Genomic DNA, 26,610 nt, shown 5'->3' with positions numbered 1-26,610 from the left:
TTGTGTCCTCTCTGTTCTCATCATATGAATTAAGACACCTTCAAACCATTTAACAACTTTAGTCATAAATAAGCTGCAAAGTACTGTTGATATATGATATATGTCATTATTCTCTTCTAGCACAAGACATAAGGATGGCCCTGGTGGGGAAAACTGGAGTTGGGAAAAGCAGCTTGGGCCAAACGATACTTGGAGAGCCTGTGTTTAGGATCAATCATACTTCTAACTCTGGAACAAGTGAATGTCAGAAAGAAACCAGACAGGTTGATGGAGGATTTATCACTGTGATTGATACTCCTGGTTTCTTTGACAATTGCAAGTCTGATGATGAGCTGAAGTCTGAGATGATAGATTTTATCATAGAGTGCTGTGATGGGCTTGATGCTTTTCTTATTGTATTTAAAGTTGAGAAATTCACTGAGCATGACAATGAGGTTGTTTCCAGGATAACAGAGTGTTTTTCTGAGGAAGCTTTCAAACACGCTGTAGTTCTCTTCACTCACGGTGACCAGCTTCCTGACAACATGAAGATTGAGGAGTTTGTCCGTGGAAATAAGCGTCTGTGTGATCTCTTGGAGAAATGTGGGAATCGCTGCCATGTTGTTGATAATAAGTACTGGAAGAACAACCAGCAGGATGAATACAGAAACAACCAGGTCCAGGTAGCAAAGCTGCTCGATACAGTAAAACAAATGGTGGAGAGTAGAGGGCGCTATACCAATAAGACACTGCAAGAAGTGAAGAGAAAAATACTGCAGGAGGAAGAGCGCATTAGAACGTCAACAACAGGCATGTCACCAGAAGTTATCAGGCAGCAGGCAAAGAGCAATGTCTCAGATTTTCTCAAGAAGGCAGCTGGCATCACCACAGGAGTGTTGTTGGGAGCTTTACTGGGTGCATCATGTGCGATTGTAGTAGCTGCCCTAAGTCGTGACATAATGCCTGCAGGTGGAGGAGCTACAGCATTTGGTGTAGATGTAGGACTTGGTGTTGTTGTAGGTGCAGTAGCGGGAGGTTACGTAGGTTTTCAAGAAGCTGATAAAGCAGATTCAGTAGAGGAGGCAGTACAGAACACAGCTACGGCTATCATCAAGTCAGCCAAACAAAGTGTGGAAATTCTAAACAACGTAAAACAGCTGCAAAGCGACATGAAAATGATGCGTGTTTCAAAAAAATAAAAGATAGATTGCATTTGAGCTTTGCACCACTCTGATCAAAACCCCCATCTAGAGGATTGTTGGGCTCTGCTGCCATGACGACACATAAGTATCAAGATCAAGATCAAGAATTGTTTGTGAGGCTTTAAACTGACGGCCTTTGTCCATTTATCAGCATGTCTGTGTTCTACTGGTGACTCTGTTCACCTTGATGATGTTTTTAGGATCCTTTAAGGATTTTGTGGTTTAATCAGATCATGTTGGTATTTTCTATTCTTCTACCTTCCTTATCTACATGACTAAAGCTTCTTTTTAGTCGTGTTTTTTCTTATCATCCAATCATGAGTATGTTAAGGAGAATTTCACCTCAACACACATTATCTATTAACTGTCTCCTCCTGCCAGATGGAGTTTTATGAGGTGTTGTTGATGATTTGGTCTCCTAGAAGAGGCTGATTGTTCTCTGTGCATCTGTAGGTTTATTGTTAGTTATTGTCATAAGATTTTTATTCTCACTTACAAAATGACATGAAGTGTTCGGACAGGCTTTTGAACTTAAGCTTTACACTATCTGAAAATAAGTTTGAGTTGTTCTTTACATTTAAAAAATGATTCTATAGGGGTGTTTGATCATGACTGTATTTTGTGGATGNACCTATACCTGCTGCTACACCTCCTGCAACTGCTGCCACAGCTGCACCTATACCTGCTGCAACCCATGCAAATAATGCACCTAATGCACCTCCTGCACCTGCTGTTCCTGCTGCACCTGTTGCACCTCCTGCTCCTACGGTACCACCTGCACCTACATCTCCTTCTCCTGCTGCTCCCTTTGATTCTTTTCTGGTTTCCTGCAAAACTACAATAGTTGGCTCAAAGAGTATTTCCGCTACAGATTCTGCTGCAGGGCCTGTTAATTTGATCCACATCTTCTTCGAGGCACCATTGATCTCTTTATTGCTGGTGTCTCTTTGTGGCCTGTTTCCAGCTACTCCTCTTTTCTCTGCTTGCAGCATCTTATCAGTGTAGCATCCTCCTTTGTTTTCCATCACCATCTTGTCTACTGTTTTGAGCAGCTGTTCCACCTGGAACTGTTTGCTCCTGTAGCCACCCTGCTGGTTGTATCGATTATCAACAACGTGGCATCGGCCGCCGCACTTCTTCACCAGATCAGCTCGGAATTCATTCTGATCCACAAACTCCTCAAATTTCATTCCTTTGGAGAGCTGGTCACCATGCGTGAAGACAACTAAAGCATATTTAAGAACATCATCAGAGAAACACTTGCATATTTTAGTGACAACATCTTGCTCCTGCTCTGCAAATTTGTCTGCTTTAAGCACAATGACAAAGACATGAGGTCCAGGAGTGAACTCTGAGGAACACCTCACAATATCCGCAAGCTTCAGCTCCTCCTCAGGTCCATTAAAGAAACCAGGAGTGTCCATCAGAGTAATTCTTCTTCCGTGAATGGATCTGGACTCAGCTTGGCACTCACTTGTTCCACAGATGGGTTTATGATGTATCTTGAACACCTCTTCTCCAAATATGGTGTTTGCTAGGCTGCTTTTCCCAGATCTGGATCTTCCCAGCAGGACTATCCGGTATGATTTTAGCACTAGACAAGAATAAATAAAGTAAATACTGTGCATTTGTGTTCTCTTACTTTGCAACTTGGGGACATACTTTACACACAGTAAGAAAAGCATTGGGCTTCGGAGAACACTGTAGGTTTTTGGCAGAAAATCCTGTTGTTTCAATAAAACTGTGATTTATTGGGACTGCAGCAAATTGAACAAATGATGAGTCTCTAAATATCTTTTACCTTTAATGTATTTTTGAGCTCCAGCTGTTCCTGCGATGACGGTCCTTGTTGGTGACACTAGAGAAACATAATGAGTAAAAAAAAGTAAAGAACACTGATTAGCCTCTAAGCTTAGGGCTCCTACACTATCAGTTATGTACTTATTCATTTACAGCTGGCATCAGCAAAGACTACTGACGCCAGCTCAGCCAAATTGCTTAAGAAATGCTTTTCATAAAACATATTTAACAAAATGACACAACAATGCCTCATTTGTTGTATTTTTCCAACGTGTTCCACTTTTTACCTGTCTCTGCTCTGGTTCTTTCAGTTACTTGCAGAAATCCTCCTGTAATTGGCATCAATACTCCTCTTACAGCTCTGCACTCATTGCCTTTCTGTGCCCTCTTCACGGTGTCTTGTCCTTGTGCTGTAACTTCTTCTGCTCGCGGGACTTCCTGCAGAACTACAACACTTGGCCCAGAGAGAGCTTCTGACACTGATCTTGCTGCAGGACCTACAAATGTGATCCAAACATTCTTAGGAACACTGCTGTTGACATCCAGGCTGGTGCTTTCCGCTGATTGGAGTTCGCAGCCTTGCATTTGCTTCTCCACCATCTTGTCAGTGTAGTGACCTTTGTGTGTGTGAATGTGTGTTGAGCAGCTGTTCCCCCTGGATCTGGTGGCTCCTGTGTGGAATGCGGCACTAGAAGAGATAAATGGTGGTGTTTGAATAATACTGTACATTTAAGTAGATCCTTATGTCATTTTTCTGTTCATTTGTGGAAATAATGCACACATGCATACATAGTTTAAATCACATGAATCAAGAAAAAAGAAGCAAATATAGATACTGGATATTACACAGAATAGGAATACACACGATGTGACCAGTTCAGGTATGAGTCTGTCTTTGTGTTGTTTACAATGTTTGCTGGACAAACAATGACCAGAAGCATTTTTTTCCTGACATTCAACAACAAATCAACATTTTATTTGACTCATACAGATTTATTTTTCTGGTTTTAAAGTACAAATTTCCAACCACAAATGCAACAAAAATCAGTATTTTATTTATTTAATTATTACAAATATTAGTGTATTCTCTTACAATGTCTGACTATAAAATTATTCAGTTTTACTCTATTTAAATCAGTACAAATTTCAATATTTTTACTTGATATTTACCATAATTTTAAAGAAAGACTACATTATGTTAAGGAGTCAAAATGGAAAAGTTCTATTACTTTGCTAAATGTTGAACAAAACAGGGAGAATTTGTGAAATAACTACAGTTTAATTTTAAATTTACATGTTGACTTGCCAAAAAATAATCAGCATGTTCACACATAGTAACTTGGTTCTTTAATAGTGGATGACTGAAAAATAAGTGTGTGAAATACGTAGTTATTTTAGTGATATTAATGATTTTTTTCATAATATTCTACACCTGGTAAACGTTACAGTATCCCACCATTTTTAATGTATATTTTCAGACTATTCAAAATTTTTATAGTTTTTTTTTCTGACATTTATTTTTACATTGTATGGTTGATCCAGAATGAAATACTTTTGGTTGGAAAATTTGGCCAACACATATTCCGTATGGCCTCAGAACTGATCCTGAGGGGATTAAACTGTTACCTCTGCATTCAAATAACTTTATGTGGGGAAAAAAAAATCACTTCAACTGCAACAAAAATATTAGAAAACACAAATTACTTTAGCCTAGGACAAAAGGTATAACTTTGCTTTATTAATATTGATATATTGACATTGACTTATGCTTCTTATCTCAGAAATAAGTTTGTGGGGTTTCACTGTTGTGCTGGATTAAAATCCTCCCTTCCATTGAGGAGTGCTAGTTGCACTGATTGATGCTGTTTCGCTGAATGTCCACAGAACAGATTTCCAAACTTCCAGTGAGGAAGGGAAAATACAGCAAAGGTGGCCAAATTCCCTCCTTTAACATTTGCCTGTGCTTCCACCTAGTGGTTGTTGAAATGTGTTGCAACGCCACATCCCAGACTGGTGCTTGTTTTTCTGCTTCAGGTTTCACTTTCTGTTTCATCACTCCACCTCGCCCTCTCGCTCCGTATTTCTCTGCTGTTTATTTACAGGTTAAGCTTTTACCAGTAGCGTCCTGTTAATGCACTGGGTGAGCTGAGGTCTGTCTGAACAGGAAATATTGAGTCCAAATGTTCCAGGAATTCTGTTCAGTAGAACGCCTCTGCCCTCAAAGAAGAACAATGAGTTTCCCTTGTTACGTAAAGAACCTTTCAACAATGACAAATTCACTAATCGACATCTACATGGTGCACAAACAAAACTGAGAGAGAACATAAATAAAACCTATTACTTCTCATATTGATAAACTGTCCACAATCTTTCTAAGGATATTTCCCCAAAATCTGACGTGTCAGCTCAATACACTGTAAGCAGAGTGGACAGTTAAATAGAAGCAGAAAAGAATCTTAACTCACCAGTGATATGGAGTCAAATAAGAAACGTGTGGAGAGGAGGAATGGATGACTGTCCTGCATGTGTTCTTCTCTCTGCTGGAATGAGGCTGCAGTTTCGGTTGAATTTCACTTTCACTTTGCTATTTGAAGAGTGTTCGTGTTTAAGGGTGTGTTTAGTGAGAATTTAAGAAACTGCAGTGGAGCTGATTGATAATTTTTGATTCCATCTCATATCGAACATCATCGGCCAGAGAGTAAAGTATCGCTAAAAGCATGACTTTAAAGAGCGTGCAGAGCAGATTTCAGTCAGATCTTATAGTGTTGTGCTGCTTGCTTCACTGTGATGTCAGAAAAATATCACAAACTGTTTCTTTCATAGTTGAATAAAACCTCCAGTGTCTGGGATAGAGGTGGAGGCTTCACCCTTTCTGACCTCTTTTGTATGTTAAGGAGTTAGTAATGTTGAATATTTAGACTGTAAAATGACACTGTGTTACTGTCTTTAAACATACTGAAAAGGCAATTATTTACTGCTACATACATTTACAAATTCTAGATGCTTTCTGTTGTGATAAAAAACAGCCACCTGCTGTTATGGATTCTTTGCCTCCTCTAACAAAAAAACACTCCTTCTCTTGTTTTTGTTTGTCCGATTGCAGAAACACTTCCTTTGTGTTGGAAGAGATTGGTACATGTTAGAAGACAGTATGTCAGAGTGACAGAAAAAACTTACAGGGAATCAGTCAAAACACTGGTGGTGATTGTGCAATCAAAATGTATTTCATAAAAGCAAATTAAAGCAAAGAACTGTCATTACAAACATTCTTTATGATGAAATTGTACATTTGGATTAAAAAATCTGCATTTGTGAAACAAAAAGAAACCACGTGTTCAATGAGGTTTTAAAAGAGGAAAGAAAAACATCATCTTTCATTACAAGTCACAGAAAATCAACATCCACAGTAATAACATTTTTTAAGGTTTTAATAATCCAAACTCAGTTACTTCTCATAACTCATACGTATACTTTGTCCTTACATTGCTAAACATTTTACAAACCATAACTACATGATACACCTTGACTAAAGATACTGAAAGAAACATCTTACTGAGGGTTCTATAAAGACCTTATTACATCCACAAAATACTTTAATCAGACAAAGAAGNAATTGTCTGTAGGTGTGAATGTGATTTTGCTTGGTTGTCTGTCTCTAAGTGTAGCCCTGTGATAGACTGGTGACCTGTCCAGGTTGTCCCCTGCCTTCACCCTGAGTCAGCTGGGATAGACTCCAGCCCCATAACCCGAGTGAGGATTAAGCCATGAATAAATAATGGATGGATGGACCTTTGAACCTGGTTCTGTTAAATAATATATAAATAAAACGTGTATGTACATGTGTTCATTTACAGTTTTTTTTAAGTGCTTTTATTTTTTATTGATTTTTTTCTGACAGCTTTTCTGCAAGATTTATAATGTTGCAGTTTGTTTTATTTTATTGTGTTTGGCTTATTTCAGTTTGTTCTCAGGTCCACTGCTGTCTCCAAAATTGTAAAAAAAAAAAAAAAAAAACTGAACAAAAAAACAACCAACAAAACCAAGCAACAACAACAAAATAATGCATGAATAATCCATTTAATAATTTTACAGTGGATAATTTTTAAACACCAAGTGACATGAACGGGGAGCAAGAACAAGTACAGTGTTACTGATAGTAATATTCTCTCCTAGAGCCAAACACAGTGAGGATTGTTCTTCTGGGGAAAACTGGATCTGGGAAGAGCAGCCTTGCTAACACCATATTTGGAGAGAATGTATTCAAAGTCAACTTTCTTGACTCACAAGCAAGTATTTGTCAAGCAAAGTCAGGATCCGTCAGTGGCAGAAAGCTCACTTTGGTCGACACTCCTGGTTTCTTCGATCCAGGAAGGTCAGCGTTGGAGCTGAAGGTGGAGATCCTGAGGTGTGTCACCGAGTGCGCTCCTGGTCCTCATGCTTTTCTCATTGTGCTTCAGGTGGAAAAATTCACTGAGCAGGAAACTGATGTCATCAGACAAATGCATGAGTGTTTTTCTGCAGAGGTTTTTAACTATTCTGCAGTTGTTTTCACACATGGTGACCAGCTGTCAGAAAACATGAACATGAAGGATTTCATCAGCAATAACAAGCATCTGAAAGACCTGGTGGAGACGTGCGGCGGTCGGTGCCATGTTGTAGATAACAAATACTGGCAAAACAACCAGCAGGGTGAATACAGGAGCAACCAGTTCCAGGTGACACAGCTGCTTAACACAATCAATGACATGGTGAAGAGAAATGGAGGAGGCTGCTACAGCACTGAGATGCTGCAGGAATGGAAGAGACGGCAAAGAAAACCATCTCTGGTGTCTTTCCTCAGAACTGTGAGGCGTTGGATGAAACGTGTAACACGACAACCTGTGAGAGCCTTGTTTGGTGTAGCAGCCGTCATAGGTGTGCTGCTTATTGTAAAAGCTGTGAAAGTCCAAGCAGCAGCAGTGGGAGGAGAAACACACACAGTCCTGTAGCAGGCAGAGTAAATGGAGGTTGTACAGGAGGCCAGCTATTAAAGCAAAAGATTTCACTATGATCATTTTTAAAATTAGTTTAACTGATTGCTGAACCTNAGTCTAGTGAGAAGTGTTGTGTGACGGGCAGGAAAGACACATGTCTAACATATTTTATCAAGTGTCATTTAAATATAGACTTCTGACCTATAATACCTTTTACAGTGACCTGGGCAGTGAACATATTTTATATAGAACATATTCTTTTTGTGCACTTTTCAAAACATCATAAAAATATTCTTAGAAAAGATTAAGTGTAAAATTATTTAAGTATTTTAGAGCAACTTTAAGAACGTACCTGTAATAGAAAAATGTTGTATTAAAATCCAAAAACTGGTTTTATTTTCATTACAAATTATATTTACAGTATTTTTCTTTCATTCTTTAGGTAATATCTACAATCCTCCATCATATGACTGTCATTTAAAGTGGTTGTTGTGTTACAATGGATTTTTATAATGTTTTTTATGTATTTTCAATTAACTACAATAATTTCCTTTGAAGCTGGTTCTGTTAAATAACAGCTACATGTGTATGTACATGTGTTCATTTACATTTTTTTTTAAGTGCCAGTATTGTTTACTGATTTTTTTTTTTTTTTTTCCTGACAGCTTTTCTGCCAGATTTTTACTGTTTTAATTTATTTATTTATTGGTGTCTTTTGGTCTCTGGTCCACTGCTGTCCACAAAATTGTAAAACAAACAAACAAACAAACAAAGCAACAACAACAAAATAATGCATTGATAATCCATGTAATAATTTTACAGTGGATAATTTTTAAACACCAAGTGACCAGAACAGGGAGAAAGAACAAGTACAGTGTTACTGACAGTAATATTCTCTCCTAGAGCCAAACACAGTGAGGATTGTTCTTCTGGGGAAAACTGGATCTGGGAAGAGCAGCCTTGCTAACACCATACTTGGAGAGAATGTATTCAAAGTCAACTTTCTTGACTCACAAGCAAGTGTTTGTCAAGCAGAGTCAAGATCCGTCAGTGGCAGAAAGCTCACTTTGGTCGACACTCCTGGTTTCTTCGATCCAGGAAGGTCGGCGTCGGAGCTGAAGCCGGAGATCCTGAGGTGTGTCACCGAGTGCGCTCCTGGCCCTCATGCTTTTCTCATTGTGCTTCAGGTGGAAAAATTCACTGAGCAGGAAACTGATGTCATCAGACAAATGCATGAGTGTTTTTCTGCAGAGGTTTTTAACTATTCTGCAGTTGTTTTCACACATGGTGACCAGCTGTCAGAAAACATGAACATGAAGGATTTCATCAGCAATAACAAGCATCTGNTCTGGTACAGAACCATGACCTCAGACTTGGAGGTGCTGACTCTCACTCCAGACTGCCTCAGTGCTCGCTGAAGCTCACAACATGATGAAACCAACAGAACTACATCATCTGCAGAAAAACAGAGATGCAACTCTGAGGTCTCCAAACTGGACAGCTTCCTCACTCTGGCTGCACCTTAAGATGCTGTCAGTGATTCTCACAAACAGGATCAGAGTGACAAGAAGTATCACTGGTGGAGTCCAACACTCTGATCAGTCAGTGAACAAATGATGATGATGATGAACGCTGTGACTCAGTCAGTCAATACATGCAGGAGGATGTTGTGAGTGAATTCACAGGAAGGGGAGGAAACTATTCTTTACTTTTCAGTTTGGTTTAGTTCACTACATTGTTGACTGAAAAGGACATTAGGCTTGTGTGATAAAAGCAGACACACTAAAGCAGGTTCAGCAATCAGTTAAACTAATTTTAAAAATGATCATAGTGAAATCTTTTGCTTTAATAGCTGGCATCCTGTACAACCTCCATTTACTCTGCCTGCTACAGGACTGTGTGTGTTTCTTCTCCCACTGCTGCTGCTTGGACTTTCACAGCTTTTACAATAAGCAGCGCACCTATGATGGCTGCTACACCAAACAAGGTTCTCACAGGTTGTCGTGTTACACATTTCATCCAACGCCTCACGATTCTGAGGAAAGACACCAGAGATGGTTTTCTTTGCTGTCTCTTCCATTCCTGCAGCATCTCAGTGCTGTAGCAGCCTCCTCCATTTCTCTTCACCATGTCATCGATTGTATTAAGCAGCTGTGCCACCTGGAACTGGTTGCTCCTGTATTCACCCTGCTGGTTGTTTTGCCAGTATTTGTTATCTACAACATGACATCGACCGCCGCACGTCTCCACCAGGTCTTTCAGATGCTTGTTATTGCTGATGAAATCCTTAATGTTCATGTTTTCTGACAGCTGGTCACCATGTGTGAAAACAACTGCAGAATAGTTAAAAACCTCTGCAGAGAAATACTCGTGCATTTGTCTGATGACGTCAGTTTCCTGCTCGGTGAATTTTTCCACCTGAAGCACAATGAGAAAAGCATGAGGACCAGGAGCGCACTCGGTGACACACCTCAGGATCTCCGCCTTCAGCTCCGACGCCGACCTTCCTGGATCGAAGAAACCAGGAGTGTCGACCAAAGTGAGCTTTCTGCCACTGACGGATCTTGACTTTGCTTGACAAATACTTGTTTGTGATTCAAGAAATTTGACTTTGAATACATTCTCTCTTGGCCTCTCATGCTGTGTGGCACTAAACTTTAAAGTCGTTTGCATGTAAAAGCAGAAACATCATCAGCTTCAGTGATTCTGTGACACACATCCACCCCCTTCAGTCTTTGTCTTCAGCCTCCGTCCTCAGTCTGGCTCCGCCCCCCGTCAGCCCCTTTAGAGTGGAGTTTGGCTCAGAGGCAGAGCTGAAGTTTCACTTTAAGTCTCGATCCATCAGCTGTCTGAAGTCATATTTGATAAGGAGAGCAGCCGAGTCAACAGAGAGTGACACAAAACGACTTTAAAGCCACTTTAGAGCCACACAGCAAGAGAGGCCGACGGTGGACGAATTTTCTGACACCAGCCTGAATAACTGCACTGACTGCTTCTTCATCATGGATGGTGAGTTAGATTTACTGCTTTACATCATTCTGTGTCATCACTGAGGTTGAGAAGCAGGAAAAATAAAAACCTTGAAACATGTTTGTGATGTTACATCCAGCTCAATGAAGGAAGAGTTCAGAGTGTTGAACTGTCACAGAGTCATGCTGATGCTGACGTTGCTTTCTGTGTTTAATGAGATCCTAACAGACCCAATCATATTGTTCTCTCTGAAATCTGACTCTGAGTTTCAGTCCCGCCATTTTGTGAAATGTTCTCACAGTACTGTGGCGGCCATGTTAGACATGTGATTGTAATTATAGNTTTTTTGGCTTTGTTATGTATGACGCCTGACTTCTCCTCCTGCAGTAGCACAGACTGTATCTAATTGAACACCAGATGCTGCAGCTCCTTCACCTGCAACAGTTCCTGCTACATAATCTTCCCTTTAAACACATGCTCCCATTGTCCTACTTGCTGAGACAACTCTTCTAATCATATCTTTCACACCCAGTAAAGCTCCCAGCAATACTTCTGTGGTGATGCCAGATGCGTTCTTGAGAAAATCTGTGACAACACGCTTTGCCTGCTGCCAGATATCTTCCGGTGACATGCCTACTGATGAGCTTCTAATGTGCTCTACCAGTTGTCGTATTGCTTTCTTCATTGTTTGCAGCATATCATTGGTGTAGCACCCTCTACTCTCCACCATCTGTTTTACTGTATTGAACAGATTTGCCACCTGGACCTTGTTGTTTCTATTCATCCTGCTGGTTGTTAGTCCAGTACATATTGTCAACAACGTGGCAGCAGTTCTCATATTTCTTCAAGAGATCACACAGATACTTACTTTCACTGACAAACTCCTCAATCTTCATGTTGTCAGGAAGCTGGTCACCGTGAGTGAAGACAACTACAGCGTGTTTGAAAGCTTCCTCAGAAAAATACTTTCTTATCTTGGAAACAACCTCGTTCTCATGCTCAGTGAATCTCTCAACTTTAAGTACGATGAGAAAAGCATCAAGCCCATCACAGCGGCGCTCTATGATAGAATCTATTATCTCAAAATTTGGCTCATCATCAGACGTACGATTGTCAAAGAAACCAGGAGTATCAATCACAGTGATAGATCCCCCATCAACTTGTCTGGTTGCTTTCTTACATTTACTTGTTCCAGAGTTTGCACTATGATGTATATTAAACACAGGCTCTCCAAATATAGTTTGGACCAAGCTGCTTTTCCCAGCTCCAGTTTTCCCCAGCAGGGCCATCCTTATGTCTTGTGTTAGAAGAGAATAATGACATATATCATATATCAACAGTACTTTGTACACACAGCAGTCAGGAATCACTATAAACAGGAACATCACTTCAGCTTGTCAGAAATAGTAGCTGTGACTGTGACTGCGGTTTGAATGTTTCCTGTGTCTACAAGTTCATGCAGTTTCTGAGCCTCTGTTGTCATGTGAAACAATCATTCATGAGGTTTTACCAGAGAATTTCAGTAAATATAGACAGCAAATGGACAAACACTGGTTTGAAGTGTCTGTGACAGTATTATTTAGAAGCCAAACATCCACAATCCTCCTGGGATCCAATGACAGTGAGAACAGTAGAACATCAGGAAAAGACTGAAGTTATTCTTCTGCTTTTTAGTCTTTACATCTGAGACTGACAGAAGTGTATCAAGAAGTTATGGGGCCTGTAGATAAGCAAGTAACAACTTACATACATGTGAATCTGTAGTCAAAGCTCTGTCAGGTTTTATTGATAGATAATCTTACATGGCTGATTCATTCATGTTGGTCTAAATATTCCTTCAACTTTTAGCAGCGTTTCAGGAGCTCACCTTGTGTCACGTCCTCAGGAACAGATGTGGAATCTGCTGCTGCTCTGCTCTCTGTGGCTGGTTCTGAACCTGAGGACAAAGTGTTTCATGATGTTCAGCTTTGATGGTGATAGCAAATATACTGTCATGTGACATTGCAGCTTTGATGTTGACAACTTTATGATTCTGGGTCATTTGTTATATGAAACAAATATGGTCCAGATTCTGTTTAAACAGCTGCTGATATCAGTTTAAACCAGTGGATTAAAACTGTGGTACTGTGGTGGTACATGTGCTGCTTCTGATGGTAAAAAAAAGATTAGATGGGAAGTTCATTACATTCTTTGTTCTTTACATTTACATATGTTTCTGTTTCTATAATCAATGCAAATGAATATGAACAACAAATACAGTGTATATGAAATATTTGCAGTATTTATGGGGAAGCATGTCAAGATGTGCATACACAGTCGTGCAAGAACAGCATTAGGAGGAGGGCAAAGGGGGGGACAGTGGAAGTGGACTGTAAGTCTTAATCAGTTTTATGGTCTGGGAATAGAAATTGTATCACAAAGTTGAGATTGTGAATGTTTTCAGTTGTTTCACAGAGTTTGAGGTTCAGTCTGACGTCGAACAGTTACACAGTAGTTCTGAAGTGGAAATCCTAGTCCTGTCCGTGGTTTTGAAAACAGGAAACTGAAGTGTTTCCTGTTTTCACGACCACAAGTCAGACAGGAAAAAAACAGGAAAAAGCAGGAAACACTTCAGTCAATGTTGGGTGTGGTGAAGTATTTTTGTCTTCTGAGAATGACTGTAAAGGATGTACACAATTTCAACAGTTGTAAGATGAGAACCAAACTGAAATAAGAACAATTAACCTTCTGTTATCGTCAGTCCAACCTTTGAAACACCAAGATAAGAAAGAAGTTTGATTGAAATTGAAATTGAATTTCCCTTCTGGGATAAATAAAGTATTAACAAGTTACAAAAGATGAGCAAAACCCTCAAACAGTCACGTACATCTTGGATGAGTTGGAAGATACCAGTTTTTATTGACAGTTATTAAACATGTAATAAAGACTAAAGATCTCTGTCCAAGCCTCCACTCCAGCAGTGCTCCTTCTTAAATGTAACCTTTTATCTTATAGTTAGTGACTGTACAGTTACACTGTTACACTGGATTAACTCAACACATCCAGAACTACTATTCATTTTCTTCTCGGTGTTGGGACTAACATCTACTGATTCTGTGAGCTGACGGCCCAAACACTTGATCAGGTACATCAATAGTCTATAAGCTGCTGTCAACTGACGTCAGATCTTTCTGACTTTTGCAGTTTTCATACAAGACAGACAGTAAAAAGATCAGCATGCTTTACCAAACCCTGTAGCTGCATCTGCATCTAATGCTTCACAGCAGCTTCCATGACATGCTGTTAAACTCAGTTTAACATTTTAAGTTTTTCATTAAGACAGCTACACATGAATGAAACCAAATGTAAACATTATTTTCGCAGCAGAGACAAACAAAAGCACGTCAGTGGAAGCACTGTGCAAACAGCACAGTTCCATCAGTACTGTCACTGGAGCCGGTTCTGTTTAGTCCGTTCACTGCAACGATCTGTTGTTGTAATCGTGTAGTTGTTTACTTGACTACGAACATCATTCATCTTCACTGTCTTCCTCTGTGCTACAGTTCAGTCTTTGCTCAGTGTCTTTGGCACCGAGAGGTTCAGTCTTTACTTCCTGGTCTCAGCAGGTCTTCTCAGGTAGTCATCATCCATCCATTTTACTCTGTCTATCTGGGTTCTGATGGGTTGGCAGCAGACCAAGCAGGTCATTCCAGAACTGCCTCCACTGAGATCGGGGTCGACCCCGGGATCTCCACCCAGCTGGATGTGACTGGAAAACCTCCAAAGAAAAGCATCCAAGAGGCATCGTAATCAGATACCTGAACCACCTCCACTGGCTCCTTTCGACTTGACTCTGAGCTTCCTCTGGATGTCTCAGCTCCTGAGCTTTAGAGATGTAGCAGCAACTTACCCCAACCAGAGGGACCAGTCCATCGGTATCTGGTACAGAACCATGACCTCAGACTTGGAGGTGCTGACTCTCACTCCAGACTGCCTCAGTGCTCGCTGAAGCTCACAACATGATGAAACCAACNAAGAATAGTTTCCTCCCCTTCCTGTGAATTCACTCACAACATCCTCCTGCATGTATTGACTGACTGAGTCACAGCGTTCATCATCATCATCATTTGTTCACTGACTGATCAGAGTGTTGGACTCCACCAGTGATACTTCTTGTCACTCTGATCCTGTTTGTGAGAATCACTGACAGGATCTTAAGGTGCAGCCAGAGTGAGGAAACTGTCCAGTTTGGAGACCTCAGAGTTGCATCTCTGCTTTTCTGCAGATGATGTAGTTCTGTTGGTTTTATCATGTTGTGAGCTTCAGCAAGCACTGAGGCAGTCTGGAGTGAGAGTCAGCACCTCCAAGTCTGAGGTCATGGTTCTGTACCAGAAACCGATGGATTGGTCCCTCTGGTTGGAGTTAGTTGCTGCCACATCTCTAAAGCTGACCTTAGCTTTAGAGATATGGTGAGGAGCTGGGACATCCAGAGGAAGCTCGGAGTCGAGTCGAAAGGAGCCAGTTGGGGTGGTTGAGGTATCTGATTAAGATGCCTCCTGGATACTTTGGAGGTTTTCCAGTCACATCCAGCTGGGTGGAGACCCCAGGGTAGGCCCCGATCTCAGTGGAGGCAGTTCTGGAATGACCTGCTTGGTCTGCTGCCAACCCATCAGACCCCAGACAGAGTGAAATGGATGGATGATGACTACCTGAGAAGATCTGCTGAGGCCATGACCGAGCAGGAAGTAAAGACTGAACCTCTCTGTGCCAAAGACAGAACATCCTTCCTTTGTATCATTGTCCAAGCATTATTTGGATGGATGCTCTACAACGTGTTCCCTCAACAACAAGGCAAAATGTTCTACCTTTAATATATTGCATTACAGGAACATTATACAACGTTCTGTCATCTTAGGTCATGATGAAGTCTTCAAAATGTTTTCCAAATGTTGCATTGAAGATATCTTTCCTTTGTATCATTATGGAAATGTTATGCTATCGAACATTGTTTATTGTGTTCCTCAACAACATCCCAGAAACATCCTCACAACATTACAGGAAGGATGTTCCATTTTTGTTCATATGTCACATCCCAACTAGGTTCATACAAACATCCTCGGAGGCCTTGATTACATTTGGAAAACTTTTGTTTTTAATAGCCTGAGAACGTTCCTCATTTGTTGCCATGGAACACAATCTATGTTCCTGAAAACATTCTCTAAATGTTGATGATAGAACATTATAATGACTTTATAGAAACAACATTGGAAATGAAAATATTCTTAAAACCCTTTTTGAACATGTGATTCAAATGTTTCCTTTCAACAAAACAAGAAAGAAAAAAGGATCAGAACTATTAACTAATGTTAGCCAATGTTGGGGGAACGTTGCCTGCCAGCTGTAACATTACTAACTGAACTGTACTGTTTGTACAGTGTTTACACTGACATGTGTCTATTTGTCTCTACCATGAAAGTAATGTTTTGGTTTGGTTTCATTTGCTAGCATCCATCTCAATGAAATATCTAAAAGGCAAAACTGAGTTTAACAACATTTAATGGAAAGTTGTTTGGGAATATTTGATGTAGATGCAACTACAAGTTGCGCCAGACTAAGAAGGCAGAACCAGTTTACCACACCGAACACTGTCTACTGGTTGCTGTTTTTAAAATCGGTACAGAATTGCTGCTTCACACCTAATGTGTAACAGAAAATGCTTTCACTTCAGCATCAGCCTTCCTGTGTCATCTATAGCACAGTTCTACAAATGGCCCATAAGCAGGTTTACACTAGTCATAGATACAGATTGTGTTTTGTATGTTTTGCAGGTGGATGTTTTGTCCTCGAGGAAGCAGTTCCACATTTAGCAAACCCAAATATAAAGTTAAAGTAGAAGAAATAAAAAAATGAAGTGACAGACATCTGTCATCATTTGGTTGTCGTCACATCATCAAGTCCTCTTCTGGTTTCTGTTGTTGTTCAGCTCTGGTACATATTTTTTCTGCCTGCTTGACTTTAAAGCTGTATTTTCTTAATCAGTTTACAAAAATGCAAAAACAAAAAAACCCCAAAACTTTCTTGTCGGCCTGGATGTGTCTGCACTTGTGTCCTCTCTGTTCTCATCATATGAATTAAGACTCCTTCAAACCATTTACCAACTTTGTCATAAATAAGCTGCACCCCCCCAAAAAAACACAATAAAGACAGATAAGAACCTCTGAAAGTGAACTCATGTTACATCAGCAGCTGCATTGACATTTTAGGGCCCACTGTACACATCCACATATAAATCCAAATGTAAATTCTTGGATAAGTAACCAAACCACATCAGATCCACTCTTTCCTTCAAACTGAACCATCTTCAGTTTGTGTACCAACTAAATGGACCTATGGCAGGTTCTGGAGGTTCTGCTTTACAAATGAGAATATTCGCAACCACATATTTCCAGGCCATAAGACTGCTTAACAATTCCAATCTACTTCCACTGAACCCCTTTTGTCCTCCTCTTAATGCAATGACTTCATGCAATCTTTGCACTACTGTATTTGCACATCTTGACCCTTTGCACCGTAAATATTGCACGTACTTTATATACACTGTTTTTGTTGCATATTCTCATTCGTGCTAACTACAGAAATAGATTTTTTTTTTTTTAGGAAAAAAAGACATGTTGCTTTCTTCGAGCAAAGCTGAACATCATGAAACACTTTGTCCTCAGGTTCAGAAGCAGCCACAGAGAGCAGAGCAGCAGCAGATTCCACATCTGTTCCTGAGGACGTGACACAAAGTGAGCTCCTGAAACGCTGCTAAAAGTTGGAGGAATATTTAGACCAACATGAATCAATCAGCTATGTAAGATTATCTATCAGTAAAACCTGACAGAGCTTTGACATGCAAACTGTCACAGACACTTTAAACCAGTGTTTGTCCATTTGTTGTCCACATTTACTGAAATTATCTGGTAAAACCTCATGAATGATTGTTTCACATGACAACAGAGGCTCAGAAACTGCATGAACTTGTAGACACAGGAAACATTCAAACCACAGTCACAGTCACAGCTACTATTTCTGACGAGCTGAAGTGATGGTCCTGTTTATAGTGATTCCTGACTGCTGTGTGTACAAAGTACTGTTTATATATGATATATGTCATTATTCTCTTCTAGCACAAGACATAAGGATGGTCCTGGTGGGGAAAACTGGAGCTGGGAAAAGCAGCTTGGGCCAAACAATACTTGGAGAGCCTGTGTTTGATACACATCATAGTGCAAACCCTGGAACAAGTAAATGTCAGAAAGCAACCAAACAAGTTGATGGAGAATTAATCACTGTGATTGATACTCCTGGTTTCTTTGATGATCGCAAGTCTGATGATGAGCTGAAGTCTGAGATAATAGATTCTATCATAGAGTGCTCTGATGGGCTTGATGCTTTTCTTATTTTATTTAAAGTTGAGAGATTCACTGAGCAGGAGAATGAGGTTGTTTCCAGGATAACAGAGTGTTTTTCTGAGGAAGCTTTCAAACACGCTGTAGTTCTCTTCACTCACGGTGACCAGCTTCCTGACAACATGAAGATTGAGGAGTTTGTCCGTGGAAATAAGTGTCTGTGTGATCTCTTCAAGAAATGTGGGGAACGCCGCCACGTTGTTGATAGTAAGTACTGGAAGAACAACCAGCAGGATGAATACAGAAACAACAAGGTCCAGGTAGCAAAGCTGCTTGATACAGTAAAACAAATGGTGGAAAGTACAGGGCCCTATACCAATGAGATGCTGCAAGCAGTGAGGAGAGCAATACAACAACAGGTAGTGTGCATTAGAAGCTCATCAAAAGGCATGTCACAGGAAGTTATCAGGCAGCAGGCAAAGAGCAATGTCTCAGATCTTCTCAAGAAGGCAGCTGGCATCACCACAGGAGTGTTGGTGGGAGCTTTACTGGGTGCACCACATATGATTCTAGCAGTTGTCACAGCTCTTCATTCAGTGAAAGCAGGTGGAGGAGCTACAGCATCTGGTGTAGCTGCAGGAGCTGCTGCTGCTGTAGGTGCAGCAGCAGGAGGTTGTGTAGGATATAAAGAAGCTGATAAAGCAGACTCAGTGGGGGAGGCAGTAAAGAACACAGCTAAGGCTATAATGAAGTCAACCAAATAAGTTGTGGAAATGCTAAAAAGACCAAAAGCGAGATGGAAACACTGCTTGAGTCAAAAAAAAAAAAAAAGATAGATTGCAATTTATCAGCATGTCTGTGTTCTACTGGTGACTCTGTTCACCTTGATGATGTTTTTAGGATCCTTTAAGGATTTTGTGGTTTAATCAGATCATGTTGGTATTTTCTATTCTTCTACCTTCCTTGTCTACATGATTGAAGCTTCTTTTTAGTTGTGTTTTTTCTAATTATCCAATCATGAGTATGTGAAGGAGAATTTCACCTCAACACACATTATATATTAACTGTCTCCTCCTGCCAGGTGGAGTTTTATGAGGTGTTGTTGATGATTTGGTCTCCTAGAAGAGGCTGATTGTTCTCTGTGCATCTGTAGGTTTATTGTCAGTCACTGACATAAGCAACAAGGAGGAGGAGATCTTTAACTCCTGTTCTTAGATAGAAAATGACATATAGTGTTGGAACAGACTTTTAAATCTATATAGGGATGTTTGATCATCACTGCATTTTATTAGTATTTTAAAATAATGTTAGGACAGACTTTTGAATTTAAACTTTACACTTTCTGAATGTAAGTTTGAGTTGTTCTTTCCATTTTAACAATGATTCTATAGGGATGTTTGATCATAACTGTATATTATTTGTAGTTTAAAAATGGCACTTAATGATAATAATAATAGAATCCACATTAAAGTGCTTCTTTGTCTGATTAAACTATTTTGTGGATGTAATAAGGTCTTTATAGAACCCTCAGTAAGATGTTTCTTTCAGTATCTTTAGTCAAGGTGTATAATATAGTCATGGTTTGTAAAATGTTTAGCAAAGTAAGGACAAGGTATATGCATGAGTTATGAGAATTAGCTGAGTTTGGATTTTTAAAACCTTAAAAAATGTTATGACTGTGGATGTTGATTTTCTGTGACTTGTAATGACAGGTGATGTTTCTGTTTTTTGTTGCACAAATGCAGATGTACTAATCCAAATGTACAATTTCATCATAAAGAATGTTTGTAATGACAGTTCTTAGGATTAGGGTAAAAGTCAGAGCAAGGTGATGCAAGAATAGTCCTCGAAGAAACCCAGCAGACTTCACAGTCAGCTACACCAACAGCAAAACAGGTGTTCCTATTTTTTATGGCATTTTTTTGTTTTGTTTTTGCATTGTATGGTTGATGCAGAATTAAATACTTTTGTTTGGAAAATTTGGTCAACATATATTCCTGATGGGGCTGCAAGGTGGAGCAGTGGTTAGCACCGTTGCCTCACAGCAAGAAGGTCATCAGTTCGGGTCCCGATGAGGACAGGTCTCCCCGTGCAGCGTGGGTTCTCTCTGGGTTCTCCGGCTTCCTCCCACAAGGTCCAAAAACATGTTGAGGTTAATTGGTGATTCTAAATTGTCCATAGGTGTGAATGTGAGTGTGCTTGGTTGTCNAGCTGTGAAAGTCCAAGCAGCAGCAGTGGGAGAAGAAACACACACAGTCCTGTAGCAGGCAGAGTAAATGGAGGTTGTACAGGATGCCAGCTATTAAAGCAAAAGATTTCACTATGATCATCTTTTAAAATTAGTTTAACTGATTGCTGAACCTGCTTTAGTGTGTCTGCTTTTATCACGCAAGCTTAATGTCCTATTCAGTCAACAATGTAGTGAACTAAACCAAACTGAAAAGTAAAGAATAGTTTCCTCCCCTTCCTGTGAATTCACTCACAACATCCTCCTGCATGTATTGACTGACTGAGTCACAGCGTTCATCATCATCATCATCATTTGTTCACTGACTGATCAGCGTGTTGGATTCCACCAGTGATACTTCTTGTCACTCTGATCCTGTTTGTGAGAATCACTGGCAGCATCTTAAGGTGCAGCCAGAGTGAGGAAGCTGTCCAGTTTGGAGACCTCAGAGTTGCATCTTTTCTTTTCTGCTTTTCTGCAGATGATGTAGTTCTGTTGGTTTCATTATGTTGTGAGCTTCAGCGAGCACTGAGGCAGTCTGGAGTGAGAGTCAGCACCTCCAAGTCTGAGGTCATGGTTCTGTACCAGAAACCGATGGACTGGTCCCTCTGGTTGGAGTTAGTTGCTGCCACATCTCTAAAGCTGACCTCAGCTTTAGAGATGTGGTGAGGAGCTGAGACATCCAGAGGAAGCTCAGAGTCGAGTTGAAAGGAGCCAGTTGAGGTGGTTCAGGTATCTGATTAAGATGCCTCTTGGATGCTTCTCTTTGGAGGTTTTCCAGTCACATCCAACTGGGTGGAGATCCCGGGGTCGACCCCGATCTCAGTGGAGGCAGTTCTGGAATGACTTGCTTGGTCTGCTGCCAACCCATCAGAACCCAGATAGAGTGAAATGGATGGATGATGACTACCTGAGAAGATCTGCTGAGCCCATGACTGAACAGGAAGTAAAGACTGAAGCTCTCTGTGCCACAGACACTGAGCAAAGACTGAACTGTAGCACAGAGGAAGACAGTGAAGATGAATGATGTCAGTAGTCAAGTAAACAACTACATGATTACAACAACGGATCGTTGCAGTGAACGGACGAAACAGAACCGGCTCTAGTCATAGTACTGATGGAACTGTGCTGTTTTTCACAGTACTTCCACTGACGTGCTTTTGTTTGTCTCTGCTGTGAAAATAATGTTTACATTTGGTTTCATTCATGTGTAGCTGTCTTAATGAAAACTTAAAATGTAAAACTGAGTTTAACAGCATGTCATGAAAAGCTGCTGTGAAGCATTAGATGCAGATGCAGCTACAGGGTTTGGTCAAGCATGCTGATGTCTTTACTGTCTGTCTTGTATGAAAAGTGCAAAAGTCAGAAAGATCTGACGTCAGTCAACAGCAGTTTACAGACTATTGGTGGACCTGATCAAGTGATAGGCTCACAGAATCAGTCGATGTTAATTACAACACATTTAATTACATTTTTTATATTGTAATGTTTTATAAATAATCAAAATTCATAAATTGTAGTCTGCTGAGACCAAGAAGAGAATCCATTTATTTTGCTCCAACCACTCTAATGCTGATGCTGTTGCACTGCTGGAAACTCTCTTTGCTGCTTTTTAACATTGGAGATAAATCTTGGGGTCACTGAGGCAGATTCAGAGTCCAAAAGAAAATGAACTGTTCTGGATATGTTGAGTTGATCCAGTGTACTAGTGTAACTGTACAGTGAATCACTAACAATTAAGATAAAAGGTTGAGTTTTAGAAGGAGTACTACTGGAGTGGAGGCTTGGACAGAGATCTTTAATCTTTATTACATGTTAAATAGTTGCCAATAAAACTGGTTTCTTCCAACTCAGCCACGATGTGCGTGACAGACACCTGCTATCTCGCCTTTTATCTTGATCACATCTTCATGTCTCCTTTCGGTTTTCATTTCTTATATCTGATACATATTTGTCTGCATAACAACCTTTTTAAAAACAATGAACCGTTCCTGTCTGCCTGGTTGTGTGTGCGCTTCGTTCTCACTGTATCTATTAAGACACTTTCAAACTTTCGTGAGAAATAAGCTGCACCCAAAAACAAGACCGTCATGATAAGAAGCCTTGAAAGTGAACTAATGTTACATCAGCACCTACTTAAAATGGTGAAACACTCTGTTCACATTCATATATAAATCTTAATCAAAAGCCTTCGCTAAATAACCAGATACGACACATGCTGCACCAAACTCCACCACTTTTAAACCAAGCAATGAAGAGGGCTGCAGGATCCCAAAATGTAACCTCAGAAAAAGCATCAAACCAAACCACACTAGATCCACAGTCTCCTTCACTGAACCACCTTCACTTTGTGTACTGACCAAACTGATCTACCTCGACGCTGTCTGTTCTGCTCACTGCAGAGTCTCCTCTGTGGAAAATATGAAAACCTAAATCAGAATGCTGTTCATGGACATCAGTTCAGCATTAAACAGATCCATCACCACAATATCAACAGAAAAACTTTTCAACCTCAAACTCCAAGAACTGATGACAGACTGTTTCCTCTGCAGACTACAGTCCATCAGGAATGAGTTCCAGGACATTTGTAATGAACACTGACTCCCCGCAAGGTTGTGAACTTAGTTTCATACTGTTCACACTCTGCATCCATGACTTTGCTGCCACAAATGAGAATATTTACAATCTCAAATCTGTGGTTCAGTTTCTATTCCCAGCCCATAAGACTGATGAGCACTTCCAGTCCACCTCCACCAAACCCCCTTTGTCCTCCTCTTAATGCAAGACTTCATCCAATCTTTGCACTACTTTATGCACATCTTGATCTTTTGCACCATGAATATACTTTTTTTTTTTTTTTTTACATTGCTTTTATCATACACACTCATTTCTATCAACTACAGAAATGGAAAAACGTGGTAATGGGCTGAAACTTGCACAGAATCTTTTTTTGTTTTGTTTTTGTACCACCACAGTACCGCAGTTTGAAACCACAGGTTTAAACAAATATCAGCAGCTGTTTAGACAGAATCTGGAGCATATTTGTGTCATATAACAAATGACCCAGAATCATAAATTTGTAAACGTAAATAGACAGTCATGTGACATTGCAGCTTTGCTATTACCATCAAAGCTGAACATCATGAATCACTTCGTCCTCAGGTTCAGAAAAAGCCACAGAGAGCAGAGCAGCAGCTGATTCCACATCTGTTCCCAAGGACGTGACACAAGGTGAGCTCCTGAAACGCTGCTAAAAGTTGAAGGAATATTTAGACCAACATGAATGAATCAGCCATGTAAGATTATCTATCAATAAAACCTGACAGAGCTTTGACTACAGATTCACATGTATGTAAGTTGTTACTTGCTTATTTACAGGCCCCATAACTTCTTGATACACTCCTGTCAGTCTCAGATGTAAAGACTAAAAAGCAGAAGACTAACTTCAGTCTTTTCCTGATGTTGTACTGTTCCGTCATTGGATCCCAGGAGGATTGTGAATGTTTGGCCTCTAAATAATACTGTCACAGACACTTTAAACCAGTGTTTGTCCATTTGCTGTCTATATTTACTGAAATTCTCTGGTAAAACCTCATGAATGATTGTTTCACCAGACAACAGAGGCTCAGAAACTGCATGAACTTGTAGACACAGGAAACATTCAAACCACAGTCACAGTCACAGCTACTATTTCTGACAAGCTGAAGTGATGTTCCTGTTTATAGTGATTCCTGACTGCTGTGTTTACAAAGTACTGTTGATATATGATATATGTCATTATTCTCTTCTAGCACAAGACATAAGGATTTCCCTGCTGGGGAAAACTGGAGCTGGGAAAAGCAGCTTGGGCCAAACAATACTTGGAGAGGCTGTGTTTAATATACATCATACTGCAAACTCTGGAACAAGTACATGTCAGAAAGAAACCAGACAAGTTGATGGAGAATTAATCACTGTGATTGATAATCCTGGTTTCTTTGACAATCGCACGTCTGATGGTGAGCTCAAGTCTGAGATAATAAAATGTATCACAGAGAGCTGTGATGGGCTTGATGCTTTTCTTATTTCATTTAAAGTTGAGAGATTCACAAAGCAGGAGAACAACGTTGTTTCCAAGATAACAGAGTATTTTTCTGAGGAAGCTTTCAAACACGCTGTAGTTGTCTTCACTTACGGTGACCAGCTTCCTGACAACATGATGATTGAGGAGTTTGCCAGTGGAAATAAGTATCTGTGTGATCTCTTGGAGAAATGTGGGAACCGCTGCCACGTTGTTGATAATAAGTACTGGAATAACAACCAGCAGGATGAATACAGAAACAACAAGGTCCAGGTGACAAATCTGATCGATACAGTAAAACAAATGGCAATGACAACAGGGCGTTACACCAATGAAATGCTGCAATCAGTGTGGAGAAAAATACTACAACTGGTAGACAGCATTAGGTCATCAGTAGTCATGTCACAAGAAGATATGTGGCAGCAGGCAAAGCGTATTGTCTCAGATTTTCTCAAGAAGGCAGCTGGCATCACCACAGGAGTATTGTTGGGAGCTTTACTGGGTGTACCATGTGCGATTGCAGCAGTTGTCGCATGTCTTAAGACAATGCCAGAAAGTGTTGGATTAGCTGTAGTTGCAGGAGTTGGTGCTGCTGCAGGCGCAGTAGTGGGAGGTTATGTAGGGTATAAAGAAGCTGATGAAGCAGATTCAGCAGGGGAGGCAGCAAAGAACACAGCTAAGGCTATCATCAAGCCAGTCAGTGAAGTTGTGGAAAAGCTATGGCAATGCCAAACGCAACTGCAAAGTGAGATGGAAGCGTTGCTTGATTAAAAAAAAAAAAAAAAAAATAGATTGCAATTGAGCTTTGCATCACTCTGATCAAAATCCACATCCACAGGATTGTTGGGCTCTGCTGCCATGACGACACATAAGTATCAAGATCAAGATCCAGAATTGTTTGTGAGGCTTTAAACTGACGGCCTTTGTCCATTTATCAGCATGTCTGTGTTCTACTGGTGACTCTGTTCACCTTGATGATGTTTTTAGGATCCTTTAAGGATTTTGTGGTTTAATCAGATCATGTTGGCATTTTCTATTTTTCTACCTTCCTTGTCTACATGATTGAAGCTTCTTTCTAGTCGTGTTTTTTCTTATTATCCAACATGAGTACATGAAGGAGAATTTCACCTCAACACACATTATATATTAACTGTCTCCTCCTGCCAGGTGGAGTTTTATGAGGTGTTGTTGATGATTTGGTCTCCTAGAAGAGGCTGATTGTTCTCTGTGCATCTGTAGGTTTATTGCCAGTTACTGACATGAGCAACAAGGAGGAGGAGATCTTTAACTCCTGTTCTTAGATAGAAAATGACATATAGTGTTGGAACAGACTTTTAAACCTATATAGGGATGTTTGATCATCACTGCATTTTATTAGTAGTTTAAAAATGGTCTTTAATGACATTAATAATAGAATCCACATTAAAGCAATTCTTTGTCTGATTAAACTGTTGTGTGGATGTAATAAGGTCTTTATAGAACCCTCAGTAGGATGTTTCTTAGGACAAAGTAGATGCATGAGTTATGGGAAGTAACTGAGTTTGGATTATTAAAACCTTAAAAAAAATGTTATTACTGTGGATGTTGATTTTCTGTGACTTGTAATGAAAGATGATGTTTTCTTTCCTCTTTTAAAACTTAATTTAACACTTGTGATGTTTTTGTTCCACAAATGCAGATTTACTAATCCAAATGTACAATTTCCCCATAAAGAATGTTTGTAATGACAGTTCTTTGCTTTAGTTTGCTTTTATGAAATATATTCTGATTTCACAATCACCACCAGTGTTTTGACTGATTCTCTGTAAGTTTTGCTGTCACTCTGACATACTGTCTTCTAACATGTACCAATCTCTTCCAACACAAAGGAAGTGACAACACCCACACAGTGAAGCAGTTTGTGGTAAACTATGTCTGTGCCATGTCTGTGTTCTGAGTCAGAAAACCGTTGACGTGCACAGTTTCAAAAGCTGAAAGATGAGAACGAAACGTAAACGAGTGACAATAGTTCCTCTTGTTGTGAAGTCTT

At 40.0% G+C, this 26,610-nt stretch overlaps 2 protein-coding genes and 1 pseudogene across 2 annotated transcripts in view; 1 reads left to right on the top strand and 2 right to left on the bottom strand.

Annotated features, from left to right (window-relative positions):
* The window catches only part of LOC103369246 (GTPase IMAP family member 8-like), a 29,573-nt gene extending 3,213 nt beyond the window's left edge, over nt 1-26,360 (top strand). Inside the window, exons 2-7 of the mRNA XM_008297912.1 lie at nt 7,155-7,939; nt 8,860-9,305; nt 10,869-10,963; nt 17,623-17,691; nt 18,073-18,770; nt 25,008-26,360. Of these exons, the coding sequence (XP_008296134.1) occupies nt 7,155-7,939; nt 8,860-9,305; nt 10,869-10,963; nt 17,623-17,691; nt 18,073-18,770; nt 25,008-25,352 (2,438 nt within the window). The 3' untranslated portion in view covers nt 25,353-26,360. The remainder of the gene's footprint in view (nt 1-7,154; nt 7,940-8,859; nt 9,306-10,868; nt 10,964-17,622; nt 17,692-18,072; nt 18,771-25,007) is intronic.
* Nucleotides 1,772-5,513, bottom strand: LOC103369244 (GTPase IMAP family member 8-like). Its single transcript, XM_008297910.1, has 4 exons — nt 5,447-5,513; nt 3,269-3,669; nt 2,983-3,039; nt 1,772-2,775 (listed from the first exon to the last, which is right to left on the bottom strand). The coding sequence occupies exons 2-4, from the start codon at nt 3,579-3,581 to the stop codon at nt 1,772-1,774; spliced, it is 1,374 nt and encodes a 457-aa protein (XP_008296132.1). The 5' UTR covers nt 3,582-3,669; nt 5,447-5,513.
* On the bottom strand, nt 11,273-12,919 carry LOC103369237 (GTPase IMAP family member 7-like; annotated as a pseudogene).
* Nucleotides 26,361-26,610: the final 250 nt, after the last annotated feature.

Source organism: Stegastes partitus, unplaced genomic scaffold (assembly GCF_000690725.1).
Source record: "Stegastes partitus isolate 25-593 unplaced genomic scaffold, Stegastes_partitus-1.0.2 Scaffold1258, whole genome shotgun sequence".
NCBI lineage: Eukaryota > Metazoa > Chordata > Actinopteri > Pomacentridae > Stegastes > Stegastes partitus.
The sequence above is the reverse complement of the archived record's forward strand: the minus strand, read 5'-3'. Positions and strand labels throughout refer to the sequence as shown.